The 27359-nt window shown below is 45.6% G+C and overlaps 1 protein-coding gene across 1 annotated transcript; it reads left to right on the forward strand.

Moving 5' to 3' along the window:
* Nucleotides 1–3034: 3034 nt before the first annotated feature.
* On the forward strand, nt 3035–26275 carry PGM2 (phosphoglucomutase 2). Its single transcript, XM_074147545.1, has 14 exons — nt 3035–3136; nt 8223–8390; nt 9910–10016; nt 10356–10440; nt 11345–11428; nt 14203–14396; nt 14893–15082; nt 15704–15801; nt 19233–19413; nt 20123–20216; nt 20816–20945; nt 23375–23564; nt 24174–24307; nt 25104–26275. The coding sequence occupies exons 1-14, from the start codon at nt 3065–3067 to the stop codon at nt 25204–25206; spliced, it is 1830 nt and encodes a 609-aa protein (XP_074003646.1). The 5' UTR covers nt 3035–3064; the 3' UTR covers nt 25207–26275.
* The last annotated feature ends 1084 nt before the right edge of the window (nt 26276–27359 follow it).

Genomic DNA, 27359 nt, shown 5'->3' on the forward strand with positions numbered 1-27359 from the left:
CCTTCCTTCTCTTCCCTGGCTTCCCCCTCCCCTCTCTTAAATAAAGACGAACACTTCTTTATTTAACACAACATCCTCTGCTCGGTGCTGTATGTGCTTTTTGAACTCTGCGACGGACACCACAGTTTGCCAGCGAATCTCTACCATAAAAATCAAAGCTTTCTTCTCCTCCGCCTCTCACTGGTATTTTAAGCCAGTGGTAAAAGTGAAAACTAATAAAATACCTCGAAATTTTCAGACTGCAGGAAGGAGTACAGCTAAGAGCCTTCTACACTTTAAGCTCTGAGAACCTACAGCTGACTTTGTTAGCAGCAATATCCTACAATCCTTAGTTCCCTTCATTATTTCTGTACCCCAAATATCAACTGCTACGTCCCGACGGGCAGGAAATGGAGAAGGGTTGTTCACTAAAAGCAGACAAAACAGGGTGGAAGCGGGTAGAAGAGTTTCAATGTAAAATCTGCAAATATAACAAGGAAAATACCACTGGTTGCGATACTCACTTTCTGTTGGCGTTTCACAATTTCTCTGCGTGGCTGAGCCACACCAACGCAGAAGCCAGCAATGAAAAATGTATGGTCCTTGCCAGAACATACGACATCTCACCTGTCACAGAATCACAGAATTGTCCAGGTTGGGAGGGACATTTCAGATCATGGAGTCCAACCATCAACCCAACACTGATAAAACCCATCACTGACCCATGTCCCTCAGCACCACGTCTGCCCGGCTTTTAGATACCTCCAGGGATGGAGCACCTCCCCTGTGAAGACAGGCTGAGAGAGCTGGGGTTGTTCAGCCTGGAGAAGAGAAGGCTCTGGGGAGACCTCACAGCAGCCTTCCAATATCTGAAGGGAGCCTCCAGGAGAGCCGGAGAGGGACTCTTTGTCAGGAGATGTAGCGACAGGACAAGGGGTATTGGTTTTAAATTGGAAGAGGGGAGATTTAGATGAGATATTAGGAGGAAACTCTTTCCTGTGAGGGTGGTGAGGCACTGGAACAGGTTGCCCAGGGAAGCTGTGGCTGCCCCATCCCTGGAGGGGTTCAAGGCCAGGCTGGATGGGGCTTGGAGCAACCTGCTCTGGTGGAGGTGTCCCTGCCCATGGCAGGGGGGTTGGAACTCGATGATCTTTAAGGTCCCTTCCAACTCTAACCATTCTATGATTCTATGATGACTCCACCACTGCCCTGGGCAGCCTCCTCCAACTTTAATAACCCTTTCAGTGTAGAAATTTTTCCTCATATCTATCCTAAACCTCGCCTGGTGCAACTTGAGGCCGTTTCTTCTTGTCCCATCGCCTGTTCCTTGGGAGCAGAGACCGACCCCCCCTGGCTACACCCTCCTTTCAGGGAGTTGGAGAGAGCGAGAAGGTCTCCCCTCAGCCTCCTTTTCTCCAGGCTGAACACCCCCAGCTCCCTCAGCCTCTCCTCATAAGACTTGTTCTCCATCATAAGACATGTTCTACAAATGGCTGAGGTTGGAGGATACCTCTGAAGGCCATCCTGGTCCATCCCCCCTGCTGAAGCCGGGCCACCTATGGCTGGTTGCCCAGGACTATGCCCAGATGGCTTTTGAATATCTCCCAAGGATGGAGACTCCACAACCTGCCTGGGCAGAAAGTGTTTCCTCATGTTCAGAGGGAACCTCCTGGGTTTCAGCGTGTGCCCATCACCTCTGGTCCTGGCACTGGGCACTGCTGAAAAGAGCCCGGTTCCATCCCCGTTGTGCTTTCCCTTCAGGTATCTATACACATTGATAAAATCCCCCCCCAACCAACCTCTAGTTGTAGGTAACTGCATTTTTTTAAAATCCTTATTGATAATACTTAACTGACAATCCCTCATGTTGTTCCAGCCCTAGGAAATGTCTTTTTATGATGCCTGGGAAATCTCCAAGAGAACATTATGAAGGAACGGCCAAGTAGTCCACGACTTGAACAGCTTCAGATTCGCGTCGGCTCCTTGGCAGATCAGTTCATACCAGCTTCTTTAATAAACGTGCCTTTTATTCTTTCACAGGGCAAACTCCTCTATTACCTGAAGAACCACGACTAATACTTAATCACTTGTTAGTGCTAACAATTAGCGCTAAACTTACGTGAGGCGCGGAAATGCAAGACGTTTCAGTGCATTTCTTGCATTTCATTGAAACGCAAGACACTAATTCCCTGGTTTTATCGGTATTTCAGGTGTTCGTGGAAACATTGGAGCCGACGCATTTTTGTTACGGGGAGGATCGCCAGCGCTCGTTAGGATGTCCAAAACCAGACACAGCTAAAAACTCTTCTTGGGACCTTTGTCCTTTCCACACTATCGCGTTACAGGCAGTAAAAAAGCAAGACACCACCTACGCTTCTAACCCTTCAGCAGGTGACTTCATGTTGCGTATGAATTAGGGCTCCTCAGACATCATCCCTCATTTATCTCGACTTTAAAAAGAAACCTAAGCAGCCTTACTCCAGTGCTAACGCAGGGACGCGGCTCATCACGTAAAATCATTAGAAAAACCCCGCTTTTCCCTCTGAGAAGCCCCACAGCCCCGCAGCCCGGGCCCGGCTCCCCTGCGGGCGGGGAGGCCCGGCTCTGATCCCGGGCCCGGCGGCGGTGGGGCGGGCCTGGCCCAGGCCCCGGCCCTACCCCTGACCCCGGGCCCCATCGGGGCGGCGGTGGGGAGGCCCCGGCCGTAGCCTTGAACCCGCGCCCGTAGGGGGGGAGGCTCGGCCTAGGCCCGGCCCCGGCGGGCGGAGCGGAGGTGGGGCGGCCCGGCCCAAGCCCTGACCCCGGGCCCAGGCGGGGCAGCCCGGTCCAGGCCTGGCCCGGGCGGGCGGAGCGGAGGTGGGGCGGTCTGCCCCGGCCCGGGCCCTGACCCCGGGCCCGGCCGTAGCCCTGACCCCGGGCCCAGGCGGGGCGGCCCAGGCCCAGGCCCGTCCCCGTCGGGCGGAGCGGAGGTGGGGCGGCCCGGCCCCGGCCCAGTCCCTGACCCCCGGGCCCGGCCAGGCCCCGTCGGGCGGAGCGGAGCCGGCGCCCTGCGGAAGAGGGAGGGGAAGGAACGGCAGAGGCAGCGATGGCAGCGAGGAGCTCGGCCGGGGATGCCGCGCTCCGGCGGGCGGCCGAGCAGTGGCTGCAGTGGGATAAGGTGAGGGGCGGCGGGGCCCGGCTCCTCCCGCTGACGGAGGGGGGCGATGGGGCCGCAGGCTTGTGGGGAGGCCGGGGGGGGGGGGTCCCGTCATGGCAGCCCCCTCTGCTGCTTAGAAACCCCCCCGGCTGCTCACTCCGTGCATCGTCGCTTTCAGCTGGGTTGAATTTGGGTTTCCCCCTGGGTTGAATCTGCCCCATCCCTGGAGGGGTTCGAGGCCAGGCTGGATGGGGCTTGGAGCAACCTGCTCTAGTGGAGGTGTCCCTGCCCAGGGCAGGGGGGTTGGAACTCGATGGTCTTTAAGGTCCCTTCCAACCCAAACCATTCTATGATTCTATGAATTTCCTTTTTTAAAAAAAAGGGCCTGTGTTGTTCCTCACTACTTTTTCTTGTAGGGGCGGCTGGTAGACTTTCGGATTGTTAAAGGCGAGAGTACTGTGCTGTCTGTCTCCCAGTGGTAAAAGCCCCCAGGCACCTCCATATTTTTATTTATTAAAATGTTGTTTCCAAAAGGAATGCGGGCTTGCTTCAAAGCCACTGGGAAATGCAGAATCTGTCCTCTCTTTTTTTCCTGGTGTTGTCACCCCAGTGCGTAGTGACCCTCCCTGTTCGTAAAATAACTCCTGCATCTTCAATATTGTCTGCTTTCATGGGTTTTCCTCCCTTTTCCTGCTATTATCGCTTAGGAACACTTCAGCACGCGTTATTTCCCTTCCCGTTAAGGTGTTTCAACATCTTAAGACTTATCTTTGCGTCCTTCAGTTTTGGTCGGGACAGGGGTATACGCAGAGGTAAAATCCTCTGGGTATGTCTATATTCCCTGTCTAAAGCAGCGCCTTGCCGTAGTGGTGCTCGGGAAATGCTTACGTAGCTCCTTGCCCCTGCAGTTCCCGCTGAGGTACAGGTCCATACTCCGTATATGGATTTATTTTTTGCCCCTATACATGAAATTTGTTGGTTTTGCTGTATTGGCACACACTGGCCGTTGCCCCCTTTGGTCACTTCAGTGACTGCCCTGGGCTCAGCACCTTCCTGGGTTTTATGCAGCCCACGTGTTTGTTTGGTCAGGGGTCTTCTGCTTATTTCGAGATGATCGATGAAAACGCAGAATAATTCTCTTTTTTTTTTTTTTTTTTTTTTTTTTCAGTATTCCTTCCAGGTTCTAGAGGACATTATGAGAAGTACCTCAATTAGTTGTAATTCTTCATTACAGACCATTTGACTGGTTAGCTGACCTGTTAGGCAGCTCTTCTTCTATTAATGATAATCTAGAAATGCCAGCGTATGATATCAAATATTGTGTCACTCTTGTGTATTTTTGTGTCTTCTGTGTCTTTTTTTCCTCCCAGTTTAATTGATTTTGAGAAAAGAGTCTGGTTTTAAAGGGTCTCTTATTTCCGTATCTAATGTTAGTTACATTCCTGTCTTCTGTGGAATGATTGCGCTTTCAGCTGGTTATTCCAATTATTTTATGAAGCCCTCTTGGAATCTAATGGAGCATCCCTTCTAGTATCCTGGGGGGCATCAGGAAGAGTGTGGCCAGCAGGTGGAGGGAGGTCATCCTGCCCCTCTGCTCTGCCCTGGGGAGGCCCCATCTGGAGCACTGGGTCCAGTTCTGGGCTCCCCAGTTCCAGAAGGACAGGGAACTGCTGGAGAGGGGACAGCAAAGGGCTACAAAGATGCTGAGGGGCCTGGAGCATCTCTCTGCTGAGGAAAGGCTGAGGGACTTGGGTCTTTTTAGTCTGGAGAAGAGCAGACTGAGGGGGGATCTGATCAACACCTATAAATACTTCAAGGGTGGGTGTCAGGAGGATGAGGCCAGTCTTTTTCCAATGGTGCCCAGGGACAGGACAAGAGGGAACGGGCACAAACTGGAACACGGGAAATTCCATCTCACCATGAGGAGGAACTTCTTTGCTGTGAGGGTGGCAGAGCCCTGGAAGAGGCTGCCCAGAGAGGTGGTGGAGTCTCCTTCTCTGGAGACATTCCAAACCCCACCTGGACACGTTCCTGTGGGACCTGCTCTGGGTGGACCTGCTCTGGCAGGGGCTTGGAGGAGATGATCTCCAGAGGTCCCTTCTGACCTCATATCATTCTGTGATTCTGTGATCTCTACTTTTGAAATATTAGCTCCTTGTTAAGTCATGTCTTTGACTCAGTAATAACCCACCGTGTGCAACACCCGCTGCTGATTGCTCAAAAACGACGAGGTATTTTCATTTCTCAGGGAGCTCTTACGTGTTTGGATTGAGTAACAGAAGAATCCAATATAACCCTTGTCCATTTACTCTGATATTAAAAAAAAAAAAAAAAAAGGGTTCCTTTTTGATGTGTAGAGATGGGTTAATATTTAATAATGATAAGCTGCCCGTTTCTTACAAAATTATAGTTTGCCAGAGCAAGCCCGAAGACAGTCCTGCTGACTTAAAAGGAAGTTTCTACCTAGATGACAATTACTGAGCTCGTTACCAGGCTATTTTTGTCATGGTATTCATTACAGAAGTACTGTATTTTTCATTCTTTCCATTAGGGATCGTACAATTAGGGATAGAAGGCAGCTTCTGTTTTCATTACAAATACAGCCTGTTTAGTCAGTAGCTGCCCCTCTGCTCTAAAGCCTTTGGGGGCGGGGGGGGGCTCCTGCATCGGTGAAACCTCTTTGGGGCCTTTAGATTCGGGTAAATAACTCCTGTGTTGCAGGTGATGTCAAAGCAAACTGCATATTAACCCCGTGTTAAAACACTGTACTCACAGAAAGCGCTATTTTCGTGCTCTCATCCAGTTCTGTTGGAGAGCAGAGAAAGCATAACCTGAGAGAAGCAGCAGCAGGGAAGGAAAAAAGCAGCGCTTCGTCCTTCAGATACAATGGGCTCCTTCCGGATCTGTGAGGATTTGGGTTTGGCTTTTTCTTCTGCTTAAAAAAAGCTTAGTTGGTTTTTATTTTTTTTTTTCCTTAGCTGTGTACAATGGCATCAAAACGTCCCTAAAATTGAAACAAAATGGGAACGGTCTGTTATTGGTGTTACAGCCTCTCCTCTCTCCGACACCGATCCAAACGTGTGCAGCATCTACCCAAAGAGATGCTGCTTTCAATGGGAAGAGTCAGCTCCTGCCCGCAAAGCTTTTCAACAGCCTGAACTCAGAATAGTTCCCCCGACCTACGTTATTCTGTAATAACACAGAATTAGATTTATTCTGTAACCGTACAGAATTAGGTCGAGCCTCCTACAAGGAAGTGTCTGTCACAGCGTTCTTGGACTGGTAAAGTGGCAATTCTGAAACTGGAAATCGGTGATTCAGGGGTACCCAATTGCTTACTGCACCCAGGAAACCCAATTTTGTTTTCTTTAACGAGTCCAGCTTATTCTGCGTTATATAGGTTGCTCGTTTGCACCAAGGGCTCTCCAGCTTTTGGAGTAAGGGGAGACCTTCTCGCTCTCTCCAACTCCTTGAAAGGAGGGTGTAGCCGGCGGGGGTCAGTCTCTTCTCCCAAGGAACAAGCGATGGGACAAGAGGAAACGGCCTCCAGTTGCTCCAGGGGAGGTTCAGGTTGGATATTAGGAAAAATTTCTACACTGAAAGGGTTATGAAGCCTTGGAATGGGCTTCCCAGGGCAGTGGTGGAGTCCCCATCCCTGGAGGTATCTAGAAGCCGGGCAGACGTGGTGCTGAGGGACACGGGTTAGTGATGGGTTTTGTCAGTGTTGGGTTGATGGTTGGACTCCATGATCTGAAAGGTCCCTTCCAACCTGGACAATCTATGATTCTATGAGTGTTTATCTAAACTCTGGTGTATGTCCTGCAGCAGCAGGTGCGGAGATCAGTGTTTAGGGCATCCAGAGCCTGGTCTCAGATTGGTTTCCAGAATGCTTACACCTTTGTACACAAACTCATTCACGTTCCTACTGCTGTGCACATTCTGGAGCTGCAGAAGATATATATTTTATAACTTTTTTGCCTAGGATGATAAGCCTTCCCTTGCTGTAAGCATACCTCAGTCATCCAGTGAAGTCTGTGGCTTTTATGAGGTCGTTTGGTTGGTCAGAAATCAAGGCTTATGCCCGTTTGGAAATGCTAATCTTTGTCCTGCGGCGTAACGTGTGTGTAATCACGCGGTGACTAACCCGGGGAGCGCGCCGCCTCTCCACATAGCCCCGTTGCCCGGTGCCTGGAGTGGGCCATCTGGCCTCTCGCCTCATCGCTTCTCGAGAAATCAAATATTAAACTCCACAGATCCCGCGTTACCGTGACTGAGACGTCAGGGCATTCAGGGGCTTGACGAGTTCCTAAGGTTGGGAACAAAAAGAGTCGATACCGATAAAGAATCAATATACAAGAGTAATATATAAATATGAGTAACACACCAAGAAAAAGGAGTGAGACTTAGAAATTCCTCACTGTTCACAAGGGGTTCTGATGTGGCCTTTCCATCGCCGCTGCACAGTCAGTTTATTTTGCTTATTTATTTAAGAATACATTTACTTATTCATTTAAGAATACATGTATTTATTTACTTAAGAACTCAACTCCATCGCAATATTGCAAATTGTCATCTTTATCAGCTAACCAGCCTGTTTAATTTTTGCTGCCGCCTCTGGTGTTAGCCAGGTTTGGGACGAGCTTATGATTTTATATTATTTTTTAAATTCTACTTGCAGCGCTGTGGAAGTAACAAAGATTTCTGAATCACCGGTTTAACTTACTTTCTTATATGTTAAGAGTTGTTCTTGTGATGACGAAAATTCTCTGAACTGTCGAGGTGCTTTTTCATTTGTTCTTGGTTTGTCTTTAAAACAAGAAGATATTAAAATGGACATCTTGGAAATGTTTTCACTTCCTAAAATGTGGTATTTACACTGCTGTCACCGCAGGAGATAAATCTAAAATAAGTAACACCTGAGATGGTACTGACTTAAAATTAGGAAGACGTAGCAGGAGTTCTGGTGTTCTGGAAGCGATGTTCTGATACTGAAATAACCCGGGAGAGAGGGTGGGAAAGAAAGTCAGTTCTGTTAAAGAGTTAAAGTTACTAAAACCAAACCAACCAACCAACGTTTTTCTAAAATACCTGAATTTTGTATCTACAGAATCCCAAAACATCCGCGATAGTGAAGCAGGTGCTCGCTGAAGGAAATGCCGGGGAGCTGCAGAAGTACTTTGGTTCGCGGATGGAGTTTGGCACGGCCGGGCTGAGAGCTGCCATGGGAGCAGGGATTTCCCACATGAACGACCTCACCATTATCCAGACGACCCAGGTGCCGCCTCCAGCCCTTTATCTTGCTTCGCTCACTTTAAAATAAGTTCTCATCTGCCACATTTGGTTTGTGCTTGAACTTACCCACAGACACAGTCAAGCTCAAGTGGGTCAGTTAGTCCTGATGTAACAACTACCAAAAAAACCCCCAAAGTAGCCGACGTTTGCCTGAGCTTTGTGTATGTTGGACATAAACTTACATAAATGCAGTGAAGATATATACACATATATAGATATGCATATATCTAACATATATATATGTAAGATATATATGCACATAGGTCCTAAAGTAGATTTGCTCGGGGAGAGTTCAGAAACACAGAATCACAGAGTGATACGGGGTTGGAAGGGACCTCTGGAGATCATCTCCTCCAACCCCCTGCCACAGCAGGGTCACCCACAGCAGGTCCCACAGGAACGTGTCCAGGTGGGTTTGGAATGTCTCCAGAGAAGGAGACTCCACCACCTCTCTGGGCAGCCTCTTCCAGGGCTCTGCCGCCCTCACAGCAAAGAAGTTCCTCCTCATGTTGAGATGGAACTTTCTATGTTCAAGTTTGTGCCCATTCCCTCTTGTCCTGTCCCTGGGCACCACTGAAAAAAGACTGGCCCCATCCTCCTGACACCCACCCTTGAAGTATTTATAGGTGTGGATCAGATCCCCCCTCAGTCTTCTCTTCTCCAGACTAAAAAGACCCAAGTCCCTCAGCCTTTCCTCAGCAGAGAGATGCTCCAGGCCACTCACCATCTTTGTAGCCCTCTGCTGTCCCCTCTCCAGCAGTTCCCTGTCCTTCTGGAACTGGGGAGCCCAGAACTGGGCCCAGTGCTCCAGATGGGGCCTCCCCAGGGCAGAGCAGAGGGGCAGGATGACCTCCTTCCACCTGCTGGTCACACTCTTCCTGATGCCCCCCAGGATGCCATTGGCCTTCTTGGCCACAAGGGCACATTGCTGCCTCATGGTCATCCTGTTGTCCACCAGGACTCCCAGGTCTTTTTCCTCAGAGCTGCTCCCCAGCAGGTCACCCCCAACCTGTCCTGGTGCAGGGGGTTATTCCTCCCCAGGTGCAGCACACCCCAAACCTTCAATGACTGCAGCCTGGAGTGGTGCTGTATCATGTCCTAAACAGGTGAGATTCAGTTAAAAACCAGAGGAATTTCAGTTAAAAAACTGAAATATTGGCCAGTTGTTCCCTTCCTCCTCCAAGACCGAACACAACTAAATTGTATCTCAAAATCTGTGATTCGGACTTAATCACGTGAACTGTTTCTGTCTGGAACTGGTTTTCTGATTTTTCGAAAAGTCCTTAAATGTGATGTTGTCCAGCTTCACTCTATTGATTTGAAGGTTTCTGATGGCTTTTTTGGTGTTTATTGGTCCCAGACAAACTGAAGCCCAATCCAGTTCAGTGAGATGTTCTGTGCCCTCACCTTTAGGAGATGTCAGCATCTTCGCCATCATCTAATGCAACGATAAATTAATTATTAAGATGGGGTTGATGAGGTGGGTTTCTTGTTGTTTTCAGGGGTTTTGCAGATACCTTGAGAAGAATTTCAGCGACCTGAAAAAGAGAGGAGTTGTGATTGGGTTTGATGCTCGTGCCCACCTTTCCAGCGGAGGTAGTAGCAAAAGGTACTTTTTAGGCTTTGTTTTGTGGATGTCGTGTGTGACCCATTATGGTTTTTATACCTGCTTGTATTTTCTCTTTCTGTAAAGGGAATTAAGGTGAGGGATTTATAGTATTTTTATGTTCTTCTATCCCAAAGAAGTTCTTGGAGTTGTGCTTTGTGTGTCGGGAATAGTGAGGAAACATTTAAATTGGGTCCGTATAATAATTTGGGAGTTATTTATATGGGGTTTTGTTTTTGTTTTTATTAATTGGAGCATATGTGGGGGGAAAGCTGTGAATTCTAAGAAACTAGCTGGTGAGAAAATGAATATATTTCCTGGGCATCTTTTCTTCCTGTGTAGGTTTGCGAGACTTGCTGCTAATACCTTCATCAGCCAAGGAGTTCCAGTTTATCTCTTCTCTGATATAACACCAACTCCTTTTGTGGTAGGTTCCTCTAGTGTTTATTTCTATATTCACACAATTTCTGTCAGATATCTTACATTAAGCAAAACGAGACAAACCCCTTTTTAACTTTTTAAGCTGTACCTGCAGTGAGCCGTATGCCTATTTAGCTATATTTAGTTTACAACTGTCTAGATTGCTGGGAAGTTCGAGGTCTGAAACATGCACACACATTTAGTTTTGTGATTTTTTGGGGGTTGGTTTTGTTGTTTTTTGGTTTTTTTTTTTAATTATTTCTTTTTTCTTTTGAGGGGTATTGAATCCAAAGTAGCTTTTTTAAACAGCAGGTCGTTGGAGGCCAACGATATTCCATCGGGAGGGTCGTTGAATGTGTTGGTGAATGTGCATTTTCACCATCAGATCACTAGGTGTCAGTGCTCTAGAGCAATAAAGAAAACCCCTACTTTTGTACTAAATCCAACAGCTGGTCCCGATACCAGTAGCTCCAGTGAGTGTGGGGTGAAGATTTGGATGTAGCGTTCTTGTACTGATACAAATTTGGCAGATTTAGGGTCAAATTCTTCACAGTGAGGCTTAAAGCAGGGTTGCAAGAACTGCAGTTGACTGCGTTCCCTGTTAAAGAGCCAGGAATAATCTCAACCTGGACCTGCAGTCACAAAAAACGCTTTCTTTTCAATTCACTCCGTCTGTTTTGGAATCTTTTATAAGAGCTTTCTCCAAAACAATTCTCTTCTGAACCACGATGGAGCAAGTTGCTCCATGGGCTGCTCTCAAAAGCTGGTATGGATGAGAGACTACCCCAGCTGTATGATACCTAATGTCATCACCCCAACTCTCCGCTCAGCGGGATGGAATTAGTGCACACGCAGGAGAATAACTAGAATATTTTATGCATTCCACTTCCACTAACCTTCTCTTCTTGCAGCCGTACACAGTAACTCATCTGAAGCTTTGCGCCGGAATTATGGTTACGGCTTCCCATAACCCCAAACAAGACAATGGTTACAAGGTACGTTCCTTATATGATCTATTTTCTGGCTTTTTTCAAACATTATTTTCCATGTAGAGACACTAATATAGTTCCTATCATGTTATAGACCACATTAATCGATAGTTTGATCTCTTCTAGATGTAGGTTTTGAAAGCTAGTAGCGTGTATGCTAATATCATAATTAAAATGTTGGCTCTAAGAAGCAGGAAGATAAGTAATACCATATTGCCATAATTGCAGTGTGCCCAGGTGGCCAAGAAAGCCAACGGCATCCTGGCTTGTATTAGAAACAGCGTGACCAGCAGAAGTAGGGAGGTGATTGTCCCCCTGTACTCGGCACTGGTGAGGCCACACCTGGAGTATTGTGTCCAGTTTTGGGCACCTCAATACAGGAGAGATATCGAGGTGCTGGAGCGGGTGCAGAGGAGGGCAACGAAGCTGGTGAAGGGCCTGGAAAACAAATCATATGAAGAGCGGTTGAAGGAGCTGGGACTGTTTAGTGTGAGGAAGAGGAGGCTGAGGGGAGACCTCATCACTCTCTACAGCTACTTGAAAGGACACTGTAGAGAGGTTGGTGCTGGTCTCTTCGCACAGGTAATTAATGACAGAACAAGAGGGAATGGCTTCAAGCTCCAACAGGGTAGGTTTAGACTGAACGTTAGGAAAGAATTTTTCACAGAACAAGTGGTCGGACACTGGAACAGGCTGCCCAGGGAGGGGGTTGAGTCACCATCCCTGGATGTGTTTAAGAGCCATTTAGATGTGGTGTTGGGGGATATGATATCGGGAAGAACTTTGTAGTGTAGGGTAGATGGTTGGACTCGATGATCCCAAGGGTCTCTTCCAACCTGGACGATTCTATGATTCTATATTTTAGAACACTTTAAAATATTAACTGACCTCTTTTCGAAAGCATTAATCATTTCTCCAATACGTGATTTAAAAAGATCTCTTTAGTTTTTCAAACCCAGAGAATTAAAAACACTTAAAACCTAATGAGTTGCTTCTACAAAACGTTTTGAATAAATTCCAGGAATTTCTTGTAGTGTATTTTTCTTTTGCTAAGGGACACAGCCATCAGTGTGACGTTTTCCTGTGACAGAAATCTGCTTTTCACTGGAAAAAACCCTGGTTGAGCTGCCTGTTCGCCGACCATCCTGTAGCCGGACTAGTAATACACAGACTGTTTCTAAAATACAAAAATCAAAGGGTTTTTTGTCGTCTTAATAGAAAAACAAGGCATTAGCAGGGATGATCTCTTGCCGCCTCTCCCTCCAGAAATTCATGTCTGTTTAAAATCGCTTTTTTTTTTTAAAAAAATATTTCATGTATTGATCCTGATAGCTTGTTTAGATATTTTATCCGTTACTTTTTTAACCAACTTCATTTTTTCTTCATATTTTGTTATTTGGGCTACGTACATACATGGCTGTAGGTATCTTTCCTTAAAACTTGTGGTCTGTGAACCATCAGTAGAAGGAAGTGCGCAAACAACTGTCAAAAAGCAAAACATAATAAGGAAACCTCTTCCTGGACGTGTAAATAATCGACAAAAAGGGAGAAGACTACAAGTAATGAACATCTTGAAATGTAGTTGAATTTGTGCTGGCTGTTGTGCTGCCGGGGGCAGCTGTCAAGTTTTTGTGCTTTTCCCCTTAAATTTTTTTGGTGGTAAACGCGTTTCACTTCCGCATGCTTTTTTCCTTTTTGGAATTATTCTATATATAATGATTCATAGAATCATAGAATGGTTAGAGTTGGAGGGAACCTTAAAGATCATCGAGTTCCAACCCCCCTGCCCTGGGCAGGGACACCTCCACTAGAGCAGGTTGCTCCAAGCCCCATCCAGCCTGGCCTTGAACACTTCCAGGGATGGGGCAGCCACAGCTTCCCTGGGCAACCTGTTCCAGTGCCTCACCACCCTCACAGCAAAGAATTTCCTCCTAATATCTAATCTAAATCTCCCCTCTTCCAATTTAAAACCATTACCCCTTGTCCTGTCACTACACTTCCTGACAAAGAGTCCCTCTCCGGCTCTCCTGGAGGCTCCCTTCAGATATTGGGAGGCTGCTGTGAGGTTTCCCTTCTCTTCTCCAGGCTGAACAACCCCAGCTCTCTCAGCCTGTCTTCACAGGGGAGGTGCTCCATCCCTCTGATCATCTTCGTGGCCCTCCGCTGGACCTGTTCTAACAGGTCCATGTCCTCCCTGTGTTGAGGACTCCAAAGCTGGACACAGTATTCCAGGTGGGGTCTCACGAGCGCAGAGTAGAGGGGTAGAGTCACCTCCCGTGACCTGCTGGCCACGCTTCTCTTGATGCAGCCCAGGATGGGGTTGGCTTTCTGGGCTGCCAGTGCGCACTGCCGGCTCATGTTGAGCTTCTCATCCACCAACACCCCCAAGTCCTTCTCCTCAGGGCTGCTCTCCAGCTGTTGTACCTAAAAATCTGGAAGAAATTATGTGAAATGGCACGGGCGAGTTATCAGTGCCGAGGCTGGCAGACGTCCCAAGGCTGATACTTGAATCTTTTCAAGAAATGAACTGGGTCTTGGTTTGTGTTTCGTTACAGACTTTGTTATCTTCTGAGCAAATGGATCGGCTTTCTTTTTTTTATAGAACAAAAGATGGGATGTGAGAGGAAACACAGAATATGAGCAAGGGAATGCTCTGGGTGTACTTAAGCCTAATTTGCTGGAATATTCTACTGAATGCAGCGCACCTAAGCCAACAAAAAAAATAACAAAGCTGTCCTACGATACTAATTACCAAATAACTCACCTTATTTATTCTTTAGGTTTACTGGGAAAACGGTGCTCAGATCATTTCCCCTCACGACAAAGGCATTTCTCAGGCTATCGAGGAGAACCAGGAGCCGTGGCCTCAGGCGTGGGACGAGGACGGGATCGACGGCAGCCAGCTGCTCCAGGATCCCTACGCCAGGGTCAATAAGGAGTATTTCCAAGACATACAGAAACAGTGCTTTCACAGGTAACTCTGCTCACAACACGGGAGACGCGCTGCTGGTGGTTTGCTGCCTTCCCAGTCTCCGGAGCTGGTTTCAATGCCAAAATTGGGGATGAAAAGTCAGATCAGTTGTATTTGTTCTCCGCTCGCCTCCTTTGGGGTGCATAGGTTACACTATCTTTCTTACCCCAGTGATTTGCACGTACCGGGACACGAGATATCAAGAATGACTCATATTGCTGAAAAAAATGAGGCTAAGCCCATTTTCAAGCCATTACCTTTAAAATCCAACCTCTCTAATTTATAATTTTAACAGTGATAGAAAATACTGAGTCGTACCTGCTTCCAAATGCAGTCAATTTTGTGCATAATCATAGAATCATAGAGTGGTTTGGGTGGGAAGGGACCTTAAAGCCCCCCCAGTGCCACCCCCTGCCCTGGGCAGGGACACCTCCCACCAGAGCAGGTTGCTCAATCATTCTTCCGTATCCGAGTTTACTGTTAATCTGTTTAATTTCAGGAATATAAACAAGGAAACAAATTTGAAATTCGTTCATACTTCCGTGCACGGCGTAGGTCATAAATTTGTGCAGTTGGCCTTCAAGGCCTTTGACCTTAGCCCTCCCTTTGCCGTTCCGGAGCAGAAGGATCCCGATCCGGAATTTCCCACAGTCAAGTATCCAAATCCTGAAGAAGGCAAAGGGGTTCTGGTAAATAGATATTTTTTATTTTTTTTATTAGTTGCAATATCTTTCAGCGTTTCCTTTCTGCCGGTAGTTGTGGCTATAAATATTGGTTGAAGGCCTGTTTTGTTTCTCTTTTCAGAGCCTTACATTTAGTGAAATTAATTGATATCATTTTATTGAGGTTTATGACTGGTTTTGAACCAGTCAGATGCTAATTAGCTATAACTTTAAAGCAATTTGTTCTGTGCTTTAACGGAATGGGCAGCATCTGCGTGTACAACAGAGTGATACGGTTCCTCTTAACAAATAAAATAAGAATTAAAAGGGCTGGTTTCTAACACGGTTAGAATTTCTACTACGAGCGTTTCTGCTGCACTTGGTTATTGAAGGATCCTGGTGAATCTAAGGAGCTTTAGACTTGGGCTGCAGGAGCAGAGTGATGTAGGTGAAGTTAAATAGTGCATGAAGTTAAATATCTGCCAGGCTTGAAGTTCATCTTTTTTTTTTTTTTTTTGCAGGGACACACTGTGATTTGGGGTGGTTGAGATGAAATACATGGGGAAAATTATTTTAAACCTATAAAGAAGGTGCAAATATTATTTGGGAGTATTAACACTCATCCGGTCTCGCTTACCTCTTTTCCAGACGTTGTCTTTTGCTTTGGCTGAAAAAGATGGGGCAAAAATCATTTTAGCAAACGATCCCGACGCCGATCGACTTGCAGTGGCAGAGAAACAGGAGAGGTACGGTAATAAAGAAATCCAAACCATTTACAGTTGGTTTTTTTACTTAAAGGCTAGGCTTCTTTGGGGGATCCTGTGCATCCTGTGTCTCAGAGGAAGACAGAATAGTCACAATTCATAGATTCATAGATTGGTCCAGGCCAGAAGGGACCTCCAAAGGTCATCTAGTCTGACCTCCCCGCAGTCAGCAGGGACACCCCCAACTAGACCAGGTTGCCCAGGGCCTCGTCGAGCTTCACCTTGAATATCTCAAGGGAAGGGGCCTCAACCACCTCCCTGGGCAACCTGTTCCAGTGTTCCACCACCCTCATGGTAAAGAACTTGTTCCTAATATCCAATCTAAATCTCCCCTTCTCCAACTTAAAGCCATTGCCCCTCGTCCTGTCACTGCAGGCCTTTGGAAACAGACCCTCCCCAGCCTTCCTGTAGGCCCCCCTCAGGGACTGGAAGGCCGCTATGAGGTCTCCCCAGAGCCTCCTCTTCTCCAGGCTGAACAACCCCAGCTCCCTCAGCCTGTCCTCACAGCAGAGGTGCTCCAGCCCCCTGATCATTTTGGTGGCCCTCCTCTGGACCTGCTCCATCAGGTCCATGTCCTTTCTATATTGAGGGCTCCAGACCTGCACACAGTACTCCAGGTGAGGTCTCACCAGAGCAAAGTGGCAGAATCACCTCTCTGGATCTGCTGGCAACACTTCTTTTGATGCAGCCCAGGATGTGGTTGGCCTTCTGGGCTGCGAGAGCACATTGCCTGCTCATGTCCAGCTTCTCCTCCATCAGCACCCCCAAGTCCCTTTCCTCAGGGCTGCTTTCTAACACCTCATCCCCCAGGCTGGATTTACACCAAGGATTGTTTTGGCCCAGGTGCAGGACCCTGCACTTGCTTTTGTTGAACCTCATGAGGTTCATCTGGGCCCACCTCTCCAGATCCCTCTGAATGACATCCCGTCCCTCTGCTGTATCGACAACACCACACAGCTTGGTGTCATCTGCAAACTCGCTGATGGTGCTCTCAATCTCTCTGTCTATCGTTGATAAAAATGTTAAACAGTACCGGTCCCAGCACGGACCCTTGAGGGACACCACTTGTCACTGCTCTCCGTCTGGACTTCAAGCCACTGAGTACCACCCTCTGGGTGCCACCATCCAGCCAATTCCTTATCCACCGAACAGTCACTGAACAATGGTCATTTTTGGACTGAAAACACATAGAGATGTGAGAGGACTGTATGGAGCAGACCACAGTGGGGGCTGAAATAATGATTAATATTAGACACTGTACAGAAGCCTGGATAAATATGTGACACTTGCTGTGCTTGAGGCACGCACGGAAGCACGTGAATTGTGATTGTTTTGTACCTTCTTAAAGGGAGGTTTTCAGTTAGAAATTTTTAACCGAAGACTGATAACCATTCTTTCGTACTGTGTCTATTAAATAATAACTTGAATATTCAGGAGAATCTTTATGGTTCCCTGATAATAGGGAACCGATTCCTATTGTTCCCTAGGAATAGGGAACATCCCTGTTCTTTAATATGAGCTCCTTCTTTCTCAAATACTCTTACTTCACTATTCAGGAGATGATTTGGGCCTCTCTCGCTCAGTTTCCCACTCTGTGCATAACGTTATGTACCTGCAGTTCACCTTAAGCTTCTTCAGGGCTTGGTCCTTCTCAGTATCATCATTTGTAGCCTCCTCTTTAGGGACCAGCTTTATGCCTGCGTTATTTATCTATGTATGTCCTGAAAAAGAACGGAAACACAGAAGGTAAACTCGCTCAAACCCAGTCTTCTCACCAATTTTTCGTATGTATGGAATATGTAACATAAAGAATCATAGAGTCATAGAATTGTCCAGGTTGGAAGGGACCTTTAAGATCATCGAGTCCAACCATCAACCTAACTCTGATGAAAACCATCACTAACCCATGTCCCTCAGCACCACGTCTGCCCGGCTTTTAGATCCCTCCAGGGATGGTGCCTCAACCCCTTCCCTGGGCAGCCCATTCCAAGGCTTCATAACCCTTTCAGTGTAGAAATTTTTCCTAATATCCAACCTGAACCTCCCCTGGAGCAACTGGAGGCCGTTTCCTCTTGTCCCATCACCTGTGACTTGGGAGAAGAGACCGACCGCCCCTGGCTACACCCTCCTTTCAGGGAGTTGGAGAGAGCGAGAAGGTCTCCCTTCAGCCTCCTTTTCTCCAGGCTTCAGAGGTGGCAGTGCTTTATTTGGGCTTTCGGGTTCTTTTTTTACCTCCTTATCCTCACAGCATGAACTAAGGAGGCTGCTCTGCCTTTAGAGGACGGATGGACCCACGGGCACTGCAGCGTTTTTGGCCGTGGTGGCTGGAATTTCCTTATTTTAACATTTTTTGGCCTGTGCCCAGCCTCAGTTGGCAATTCAGCGTTGAGGAAAAAGCATAAAGCAGCTGTAGTTTGTGCTAGTTATGGGTTAAAACAAGCAATGGAGAGGGGGTGTTAGTTTATTGTATTCATTGCCACCGAGAGCACGGTGCTCCTTCTGTTACGTCTTTGCTAATTGTTCAGCCCGTCTTAGTTGTCTCCTAATTTTCGGTCCTGTGTCCTCCTCTGGGGCTTCTGCTGTAGCCGTTGGTGCACTAATCGAGCGTCGGTACGGGCTCCTACAGTCTCTGTGCTTCTTCTTTGACAGAACCTCCTGCTAGAGCACGCTCTCTCAGCGCTCCCGCACTAAGGTGTCGCTGGGCGTTGCTTTGGGCGTCACTAAATGCGGGAGACTGGCTCTGCTTCTCTCTCACAGCAGGTACCGTTTCTCTAGGTCTTGAGGGGTGGGGGTTTTTTTTGTCACTGTCTTTGTCCCCTTTTGTGACCGGGGAATTTTTGGGGCAATTTTGACATCCGTCTTTTCCCTTTTCCCTTCGGTTTTTCTCGTTCTAGCAACACGTCAATGTTCATCTGTTCATCTTCTTTTTTTCCTTTTTTTTTTCACCTGTTTGAGATTTTTTTTTTCCAATCTTCCTCCCTGACCGGTGGGTGTATCTTGTGATGAAATCAAAGGGATTTGTCACCGAGTCCGCTAAAAACACTGATCATTTCAGAGTTGTATTTCTGGGTCTCTGTGCTTGTCTTGATCATTGATTTTACCGTTTTGTCTGCTGAATATTTTCATTTTACTTAAAATCTGCTGGAAGTATCGCTGTTTCATCTTTGGATAAACTCAAAATCTGGTAGGTACGATGGAGGAGGAAGGCAACTGCTTCGGAATTCTTTGGGGCAGGAATAGTTCTGTTTGTTCTTAATGGTCTTGTGTTCCTGTTACTTGGAACTCGGATGCAGTGGTTTTGTTTGCTGGAATCCATGTGTGAAAGAACCAGTAGGTTTATTTTCCCAGTATTATCCTTTGAATTTATATACTTTCCCTCTTTTTTTTTCTTTTTTTTTTTCCCCTCCATCCAGTGGTGAATGGAAAGTGTTTTCTGGCAATGAGCTGGGAGCTCTTTTAGGCTGGTGGATCTTCACTTGCTGGAAAAATAACAACAGGGATAGTCGTGCTCTTAAAGATGTCTACATGTTATCCAGTACGGTCTCCTCCAAAATCCTGAGAGCCATTGCACTAAAGGAAGGGTTTCACTTTGAGGTGAGCGTTTATAGGTTATTCCATGTTCTTTTATTTGCTTTCCTACACAACCTCACATCCTTGTCAAACATTGTCAAACTCGAGAAGAGTGTGACCAGCAGGTGGAGGGAGGTCATCCTGCCCCTCTGCTCTGCCCTGGGGAGGCCCCATCTGGAGCACTGGGACCAGTTCTGGGCTCCCCAGTTCCAGAAGGACAGGGAACTGCTGGAGAGGGTACAGCAGAGGGCTACAAAGATGATGAGGGGCCTGGAGCATCTCTCTGCTGAGGAAAGGCTGAGGGACTTGGGTCTTTTTAGTCTGGAGAAGAGCAGACTGAGGGGGGATCTGATCAACACCTATAAATACTCCAAGGGTGGGTGTCAGGAGGATGGGGCCAGTCTTTTTCCAGTGGTGCCCAGGGACAGGACAAGAGGGAACGGGCACAAACTGGAACATGGGAAGTTCCATCTCAACATGAGGAGGAACTTCTTTGCTGTGAGGGTGGCAGAGCCCTGGAAGAGGCTGCCCAGAGAGGTGGTGGAGTCTCCTTCTCTGGAGACATTCAGAACCCACCTGCACACGTTCCTGTGGGACCTGCTCTGGGTGCCCCTGCTGTGGCAGGGGGTTGGAGGAGATGATCTCCAGAGGTCCCTTCCAACCCCACATCATGCTGTGATTCTGTGATTGCTTTTATTGTTAATGCCTTTTTTTTTTCTCCTCGCCGCTGTAGGAAACGCTGACAGGTTTCAAGTGGATGGGCAACCGTGCCAAGCAGCTCATGGACCAGGGAAAAGCTGTTCTTTTTGCGTTTGAGGAAGCTATAGGTAAGAAACAGAATATTACATTCCAGTGTCCAGTAAAACAGTGAAAGCAGGACCATTGCAAAAAAAAATGGCAAAAAAAAAAAAAAGTAAAAACTCCCCACATTATACTCGTAAACTGGAAAGCCATGAATAAAAGCGATGACTTTGTGAGAAGGGAACTGTAAAGCGATAATGCTATTTCTTCAGTGTCTCAATACCTGAAAACCAGAGAAAATGTGACTGATTTCAAGGATAGTTACCAGTGAATTGTATGGAATGCTGTTTGAGACAAAGCGCCGTATGGGCATTGCTCCCGCAGCGTGGCATTTCTCTTTCATGAGAGCTCCAAAAGCACTTGGGAGCATGTGGCACTGACAGGACACAAACCTGTCTCTATCTTGAAATTCCATTAACTATCTTGCTTATCAAAATTAACACTCATGAGAGGATAAAATTTTTCCACTTTTGGTTCAACTCTAAAATGTCTGTACTACAGTAATGTGCGTTTCTCCTTTAAAAGATGTTGGTTTGATTAATTCCCCCCCCCCCCCCCCCCCCCCCCCATTTTATCTTATTTCCTTATAAAAATATATCAATTATTTATCATTTGCTTTGCGTAGGGTATATGTGCTGTCCTGCTGTTCTGGACAAAGACGGTGTCAGCGCCGCTGTCATCACTGCGGAGATGGCCAGCTTTTTGGCAACCAGGAATTTGTCTCTGTCGCAGCAGCTGAAAGCTGTCTATGACGAGTGAGTGCTTAATTTTCAGATTTTCTCCATTCCATATGCCGGGGTTAATAGGGACTCAATGGCAACCTATAGTACGTGAAGAAATAAAAATTGGGTTATTGTACTATTAATAAAATTCTGTGTTAATAGTAATCTCCTAGAACGCGCTGCCGCCTCACGGGCATGAATATATTCATGACTTTTGTGTCATTTTAAGGTATTTTAAAAATAATATTACCTTATTAATTCTGTCCCGCTTGCAGGGCTGCTTATGATGAAAATAATTCTAGTTGGCTCTATACTCAGGTGTTTTATTGTATTATTCTGTCTTTTTTTTTTTGATGGATACTATATGTTGATTGTTCTTCTGGCTCCTGAATATTGAGATTTCAGCCGATTATGCAGAGGTGCTGTGACTGTTTGGCCCTAAAGAGCTGAGTTATCCCTCTGAGAGCTTTTAACATGAGGCGCTGCTTTTATTTTGTTCTTTTTTAACGTGTTCAAAGACCTACAGAAATCAGTAGCAGAGAGACACGGAAAACTCCAGCCTCGGTGCTTCTTGTTTTCCAATCTTCAGATCTCTCCTTTTCGCACAGCGCTGGCCGTGCTTGTTTCATCCCCCGTTTAAGAAGGAATCAAATGGCAAAGACTTTGCTAACATATAAATAAATGGTGGAATTTATCAGCTATTGTATGTGACAGAAGTTTAGGTGGGTTCAAGAAACAGTAATAGGATGAGGAATTAACGATTAGAGCTGCAAATATAGCATCTGATCTGAGAATTTCCCTTAATTACTAGTAGATGCAAGTGTATATTCAAAGAATTATTCTTTTCTGGCTCATGCTTCTTTTTTTAATACTCATTCAGTAAACACCTGGTTCAGGTTGCCCTCAGAAAGAGAATATTTAACCAAGTGGAACTTCGCTGTGCCACAGGGCTGCTGTGGGCGTAGCCACTGAAGGGGAATCTAAAAATCAGAGTTTATTTAGCACAAACGCAGTCGGTAGATGCACCTCAAAGAAAGAGGTCAGCGCAGGTAGTCACTGTTTGTGGAAAAGCTACGGAGACAGGGAAGGATACAAATCATAGAATCATAGAATGGTTCGAGTTGGAAGAGACCTTAAAGATGACTTATTAAATTTGACTTATTAAATTGATGCTTGATAACTAGAACTGGAGGGCGAAGGTTCTTGTTTTGTTTTGGGGGGTTGTTTTGTGTGTGTTTGGGGTTTGTTTGTTTGTGTTAGTACAGAGCTGCAGTTTTCTCCTCCTTACGACTTCATTTTTCATCCGATTTGTCTTGCGAGTTGCTGTTGAAGCAGAAGAAACTCTGCTCTGTATTTTGGAGGTACAAAAGTGGGGTCTGTTCCCAAAGAAGTAAATGGCGATTGGGAAAAGGATACAGTCCTGGCAGGCTCATCACTTCTTCAAAATGTAGAGATTTAGATTAGATTGAGATGAGATCTGGGGAAGAAATTATTTTCTGTGAGGGTGGTGAGAGCCTGGCCCAGGTTGCCCAGAGAAGCTGTGGCTGCCCCATCCCTGGAGGGGTTCAAGGCCAGGTTGGAGGGGGCTTGGAGCAACCTGGTCTGGTGGGAGGTGTCCCTGCCCAGGGCAGGGGGTGGCACTGGATGGGCTTTAAGGTCCCTTCCAACCCAAACCATTCTGTGATAGTAAATATAGGACGGGTTTTACAAACTCCCTTAGGGGATTCTCAAGAGTGATTTAACAGCTATTGACCTTCAAGATGTCCATTTTGGCGTGACCCTATTTAAGGAACCTCATGGGCTTTTAGCGTGAACATTCTCGTACTGACAAAATATTCTGCCCTTCAGATTTTCCCTGGCATCGAGGATACTCATCAAGTGTTGATCGTTAGTAAGGACTCACTTAAACAACCAGTTCAGGCTTGTGTGCTTTCCAACAACATCCCATTTTGAAAAGTCAGTGTCTGCAGGTCGTTTGTCTTTGATGGAGATTCTATTACCTGGCAGCAAACAGATGAGGCAAAGAGATGATGTTCGGAACAGTTTGGTTTAGTAGGAACACTTTAATGGGAGCGCAGCTTCTGGAAAAAAACAGTATGGAATTTGAAAGCCCAGCTGGAATCCAGTCAGGGGCGAAAATTAGATGTAGTTCTCTGTTCTCTTCCCATGGTGGTTACATCTCTTCAAGGCATCTTTTTCTTCTGGTTTAGCAGCAAACTTTCTCATTGTTAATTATTAAAAGGCAAAAGTGTCTGCACAGAAGTTTCTTTAAAGCGTGTAAAATAGGACAGTTAAGCTGTTGAGGCCTTTTTAAAATGGCAAGGAGGTGAATTGATGCTACAGTTGGGTGACCGTGAGTATAGATTCTTGCTTTATAGAAGGTTGTATAATACAAAACTGTATAATATGAAACGCTAATGAGTTGAAGAAGCAATACTCTTCCTGACGTTGTGTCTTCACAGATACGGCTTCCACATCACCAAGGCTTCCTACTTCATCTGCCACGATCCTAAAGTTATTCAGCAGCTTTTTGACAACCTGAGAAATTTTGATGGAAAAAACACATATCCAAAATCTTGCGGTAGATTTAAAGTTTCTGGAATAAGGGATCTAACTACGGGGTATGACAGCAGCCAGCCAGATCAAAAGGCTGTAAGTGTATTGTAAAAAATATATAGAAATCACATCAGCATGAATATACAGATATATATATACAAAATTTGATGGACAAACACATCCTGAGTCTTAAAATAAGTTAGATTGGGAAGGATTGTTTTGCCTCGGGGGGAGGAAAGGAAGGTTGGGGGTTTTTTGTTTGGTTTTGTGGTGGTTTTTCTCTCCAAGATGACAGTAAAGGGAGGCAGGAGGATCTTGCTGTCTTGTGTCTTGCATTATTTTGTTTTAAATGTCGGTTAAACTATCTGCTGGGGTGTGGCTTTGGGTTCTTTAGCTTTCCACAACCCGTGTTTCTTTTCCTGCCGGGAAATGCCATCACAGAGCAATTTCTGTTTGCAGTAAAAATGTTGACTAGACTTTAAAAGAGCTCCCTGGCAGTAACGTCCCGGATTCTCGGCTGAGGGTAAGACTTTCGTTTGCCTGTTGTGGTCTCAAGAGACCACAATGATGAAAAAAACAGAACAAAGCTTCGGTTTAACTGATCCTTTGGTTATACTATATTACATCAAGTCACGGGTTTTGTCTGGAATTCATTACATATAGTCACTTTCCAAGCTTCTAAAAAATTATTCTTCCTATTTCTAGATACTTCCAACTAGTAAAAGCAGCCAGATGATAACGTTCACCTTTGCTAATGGAGGAGTGGCCACCATGAGAACCAGCGGGACGGAACCAAAGATTAAATACTACTCGGAACTTTGTGCACCTCCTGGAAACAGGTATTGTCACTGACGGCAGGAACTGCTGTGGCACAGGGGCCGTGTGGCTTTCTCAGAATATTTTGGTGGGGAAGGGGCTCAAATAATATTACTACAGTCATTATTTTAGCGAATATATTTGCCTAAAGCTTCAATTCTGCAAAATTTGTTGACGAGTTCTTGTTGTCTCTGAAATTCCTTTGAGCTTGGTTTCACGTTCAGTAAAAACAGTATCAAGAAAAACATTCTGCCTTAAATGAAAGTAAATATATTCACTCTATTTTTACGTACATAGTTGCTTTAAACTTATATAACTATATATAGTGTTCAAATATATTTTAAACCCTTTTATCTTTCGTAATTACATCCTTGACTGATAGACTTGGAAATCATACAGTCTTAAAGATAAGCAATTATTAACTTCTGTAATGAAAATAATGCTTTCTCACAGAAGAAATAATTCATCTGAAAATACTAATACAGGTATAAAAGTTACATTTTTAATCACATACATACACTTAGTAACAGAGGATCTTCTGAACTCAAACTGGCCGTTTAAGGTCAGAAGATCTTCTATTTCAGATTACACTGTGGGTTTATGCTTCTCCGTAGTCCTAACTGCGTTCATGCACGTCAGCTGGAAGCGACCATCAGTGCGTTACCGTACGAAATCAAGTGTATATACTTTGAGGATAAATAGAAAATGTTTCTCTAAAACAGCGCGGCAGACTTAAAAACTCTTCAGACTGAAAACGTGCTTTTTTGCTTCTCCGCTGTGACACTTGTTTTCTGTGTTTGTGTGGCTTTTGTTTCTCAGTGACGTTGAGCAGCTGAAGAAGGAGCTAGACGAATTGGTCAACGCTCTTGAAAAGCACTTCTTCCAACCAGAGAAGAATAATCTTCAACGAAAGACTGAGTAAAATAGCAAATTTACTGCCTTAATTGGTTTTTGCGGCACTAGAAGTGCATTATTTAAGAAGTAAGGATTTTTAGGACCAAATACCTGAGAACTCAGACTAAAAAGACTTCTACATTTATTAAGAGTTATGCTGGGTACTCCTGGATCTAGTATCATATTTTGGAAGGAAAGTACCTTAAAGGACCAAAAAACTCCAATCAGTTGAACTAAAAGCTGTATGAACTAAAAATTGACTGCAAACGTATTTCAATCCAAATTTGTTTTAATTAAATATTGTAAGTCATATCCTGATTTCTGAAAAAGCAGCCTGTTTTGTGGAGACTTTTATTTCTTGTGTGTGTGTAATCTCCTAATACTGCGCAGTTTTACATAGGTTTGGATTTGCAAAGCGAGTTCTTCTGTTGACAAGAAGTACTGAAAGCCCGTGGTGAGACTTTGATAAACTTGGGGCAAATGTTTCAAAAATAGTGATCTTTCTTGGGGATTTTGGCCCAAAATAAACAAGAAAGTCGCAGTGAATTTGCTGGAGAGGTATTTGCTGTGGGACTGCACATCATATTGCAGGGATATGAGGAAACAGAGCATGCTGTTAATCAAATACTGGTCTTTTAGAATAGAAAGCTAAATGAGACAAGTTTTTACTGATACATGTTTATTTAGTGCCTTAAATAACGCAGTCCCCACTCCTCCATAGGGCCCTGGGTGCTACTGAGTGTAGTAATAACTGTAAAGGGAATCCCAATATTGAGTTCCGTGCAATCAGCTTTGTCACAGCGCATGACAATTTAGTACGTATCAACTCCCACTGTCCTCTCCTCCTGAAAATAAAAGCTAAGGACAAATGAAAGGCTTAAAATAAATATATAGTATTTTAGACGTTTTTCAGGCACATTAAGTGTGCGTTGTGCATTGTTGTAAATCTGAACTGATTCTCAAAAGGAAAGCAGAACTTCCTAAGACAATATGACACTCATTGGTAGATGAACTGATCACCGGTCCATTTCCACCTCACCTCGTGGCAGAAAAGTCTATTAATCTGTCTTTTTCTGATTAAAGAAACTTTTTGTTCGTGAAATGTGAAGGCGACATTACCAGTCTTTTAAGATTTTGGGGGTTTGTCATCTTATTTTTGTCACTGGAAGTATGTTGTGGGTTCCATGTCCAACTCATGCCTTATCATCTAGAACTGAGATGGGGAAGGATTTCAAGACCATCCATAGGAGGGGGGCACAAAAACAAGAATCTATTATTAAGGAATAAAAATAACAGTAAGACCTTTAGTTTTTGACACAGTCCAGACCTGAAGTACTTCTCAGGAGTAGATGTTGCCTTGTTCCATTTCCTCTGCTTCCTCAGATGCTGATGAGGAAAATGATGCTGCATCCCTGGCCCCATGAGACCTGGAAAAATAAGCGTGTGGTACAAGTTTGTGAGACCAGAGCATCACAGAGAAAAACCTGGGTCTCGGGGGTTTCTGTGAAAATTTCAATGGGGCAAGATCCGAGAAATCAAGCAGGAACCTTAATTTTTATAAATGCAACACTTTAGAGCTTTATTGTCCTCACAGAAGTTCTCCATCCATGTTATTTTCAATACAACTTAAAGACTGCAGCAGTGGTGCAGCTGGGTATGGGGAAAGAACATTTGGGAAAGCTCTAGAAGTTTCTCAGCATCCTGATGAGAGGGATGCGGGTGCCATTCGGGCTCAGCTACAAGTTATTTCACCCCGCGTGCAGATGGGATTGGTTCTTCAAGGAGCAGCACTTCTTATGAATGGCTGTGCCGTGTCTCTAGCCCAGCGTCAGGTTGGGGGGAAGAAGGGGAGACACGGGCAGATGGTCCCCACAACAGAGCAAAGGGTCTTATTTCAAGGTACTGGCTCTGTGAGAAGTGGAAGGGTGAATGTTTGGCCTATTTCACTCTTGGTAGAGTTGAACATCTGGCTTGTGACTTAACCACAGGCTGCCCTTGCAAAACATGTTTTCCTGCACTGTGCTGCAGCCCGAGCTTCAGAGCAAACGGCTCTTCAGAAGCTCCCAGCCCAGCCTAGATGATGTACTTACCCCTCTGCTCCCCTCTAGAGAGACCCCACCTGGAGCACTGTGTCCAGATCTGGAGTCCCCAAAATCAGAAGGACACGGACCTGTTGGAGTG

Source organism: Numenius arquata, chromosome 5 (genome assembly GCF_964106895.1).
Source record: "Numenius arquata chromosome 5, bNumArq3.hap1.1, whole genome shotgun sequence".
Taxonomy (NCBI): domain Eukaryota; kingdom Metazoa; phylum Chordata; class Aves; order Charadriiformes; family Scolopacidae; genus Numenius; species Numenius arquata.

Bases quoted from the DNA above. Each gene is read 5' to 3' on its own strand.
- PGM2 (XM_074147545.1), top strand. From the start codon at position 3,065: ATGGCAGCGAGGAGCTCGGCCGGGGATGCCGCGCTCCGGCGGGCGGCC. The intron at 8,391-9,909 runs GTGCCGCCTCCA...TGTTGTTTTCAG, and splicing joins CCATTATCCAGACGACCCAG to GGGTTTTGCAGATACCTTGA. The intron at 14,397-14,892 runs GTAACTCTGCTC...GTTTAATTTCAG, and splicing joins CAGAAACAGTGCTTTCACAG to GAATATAAACAAGGAAACAA.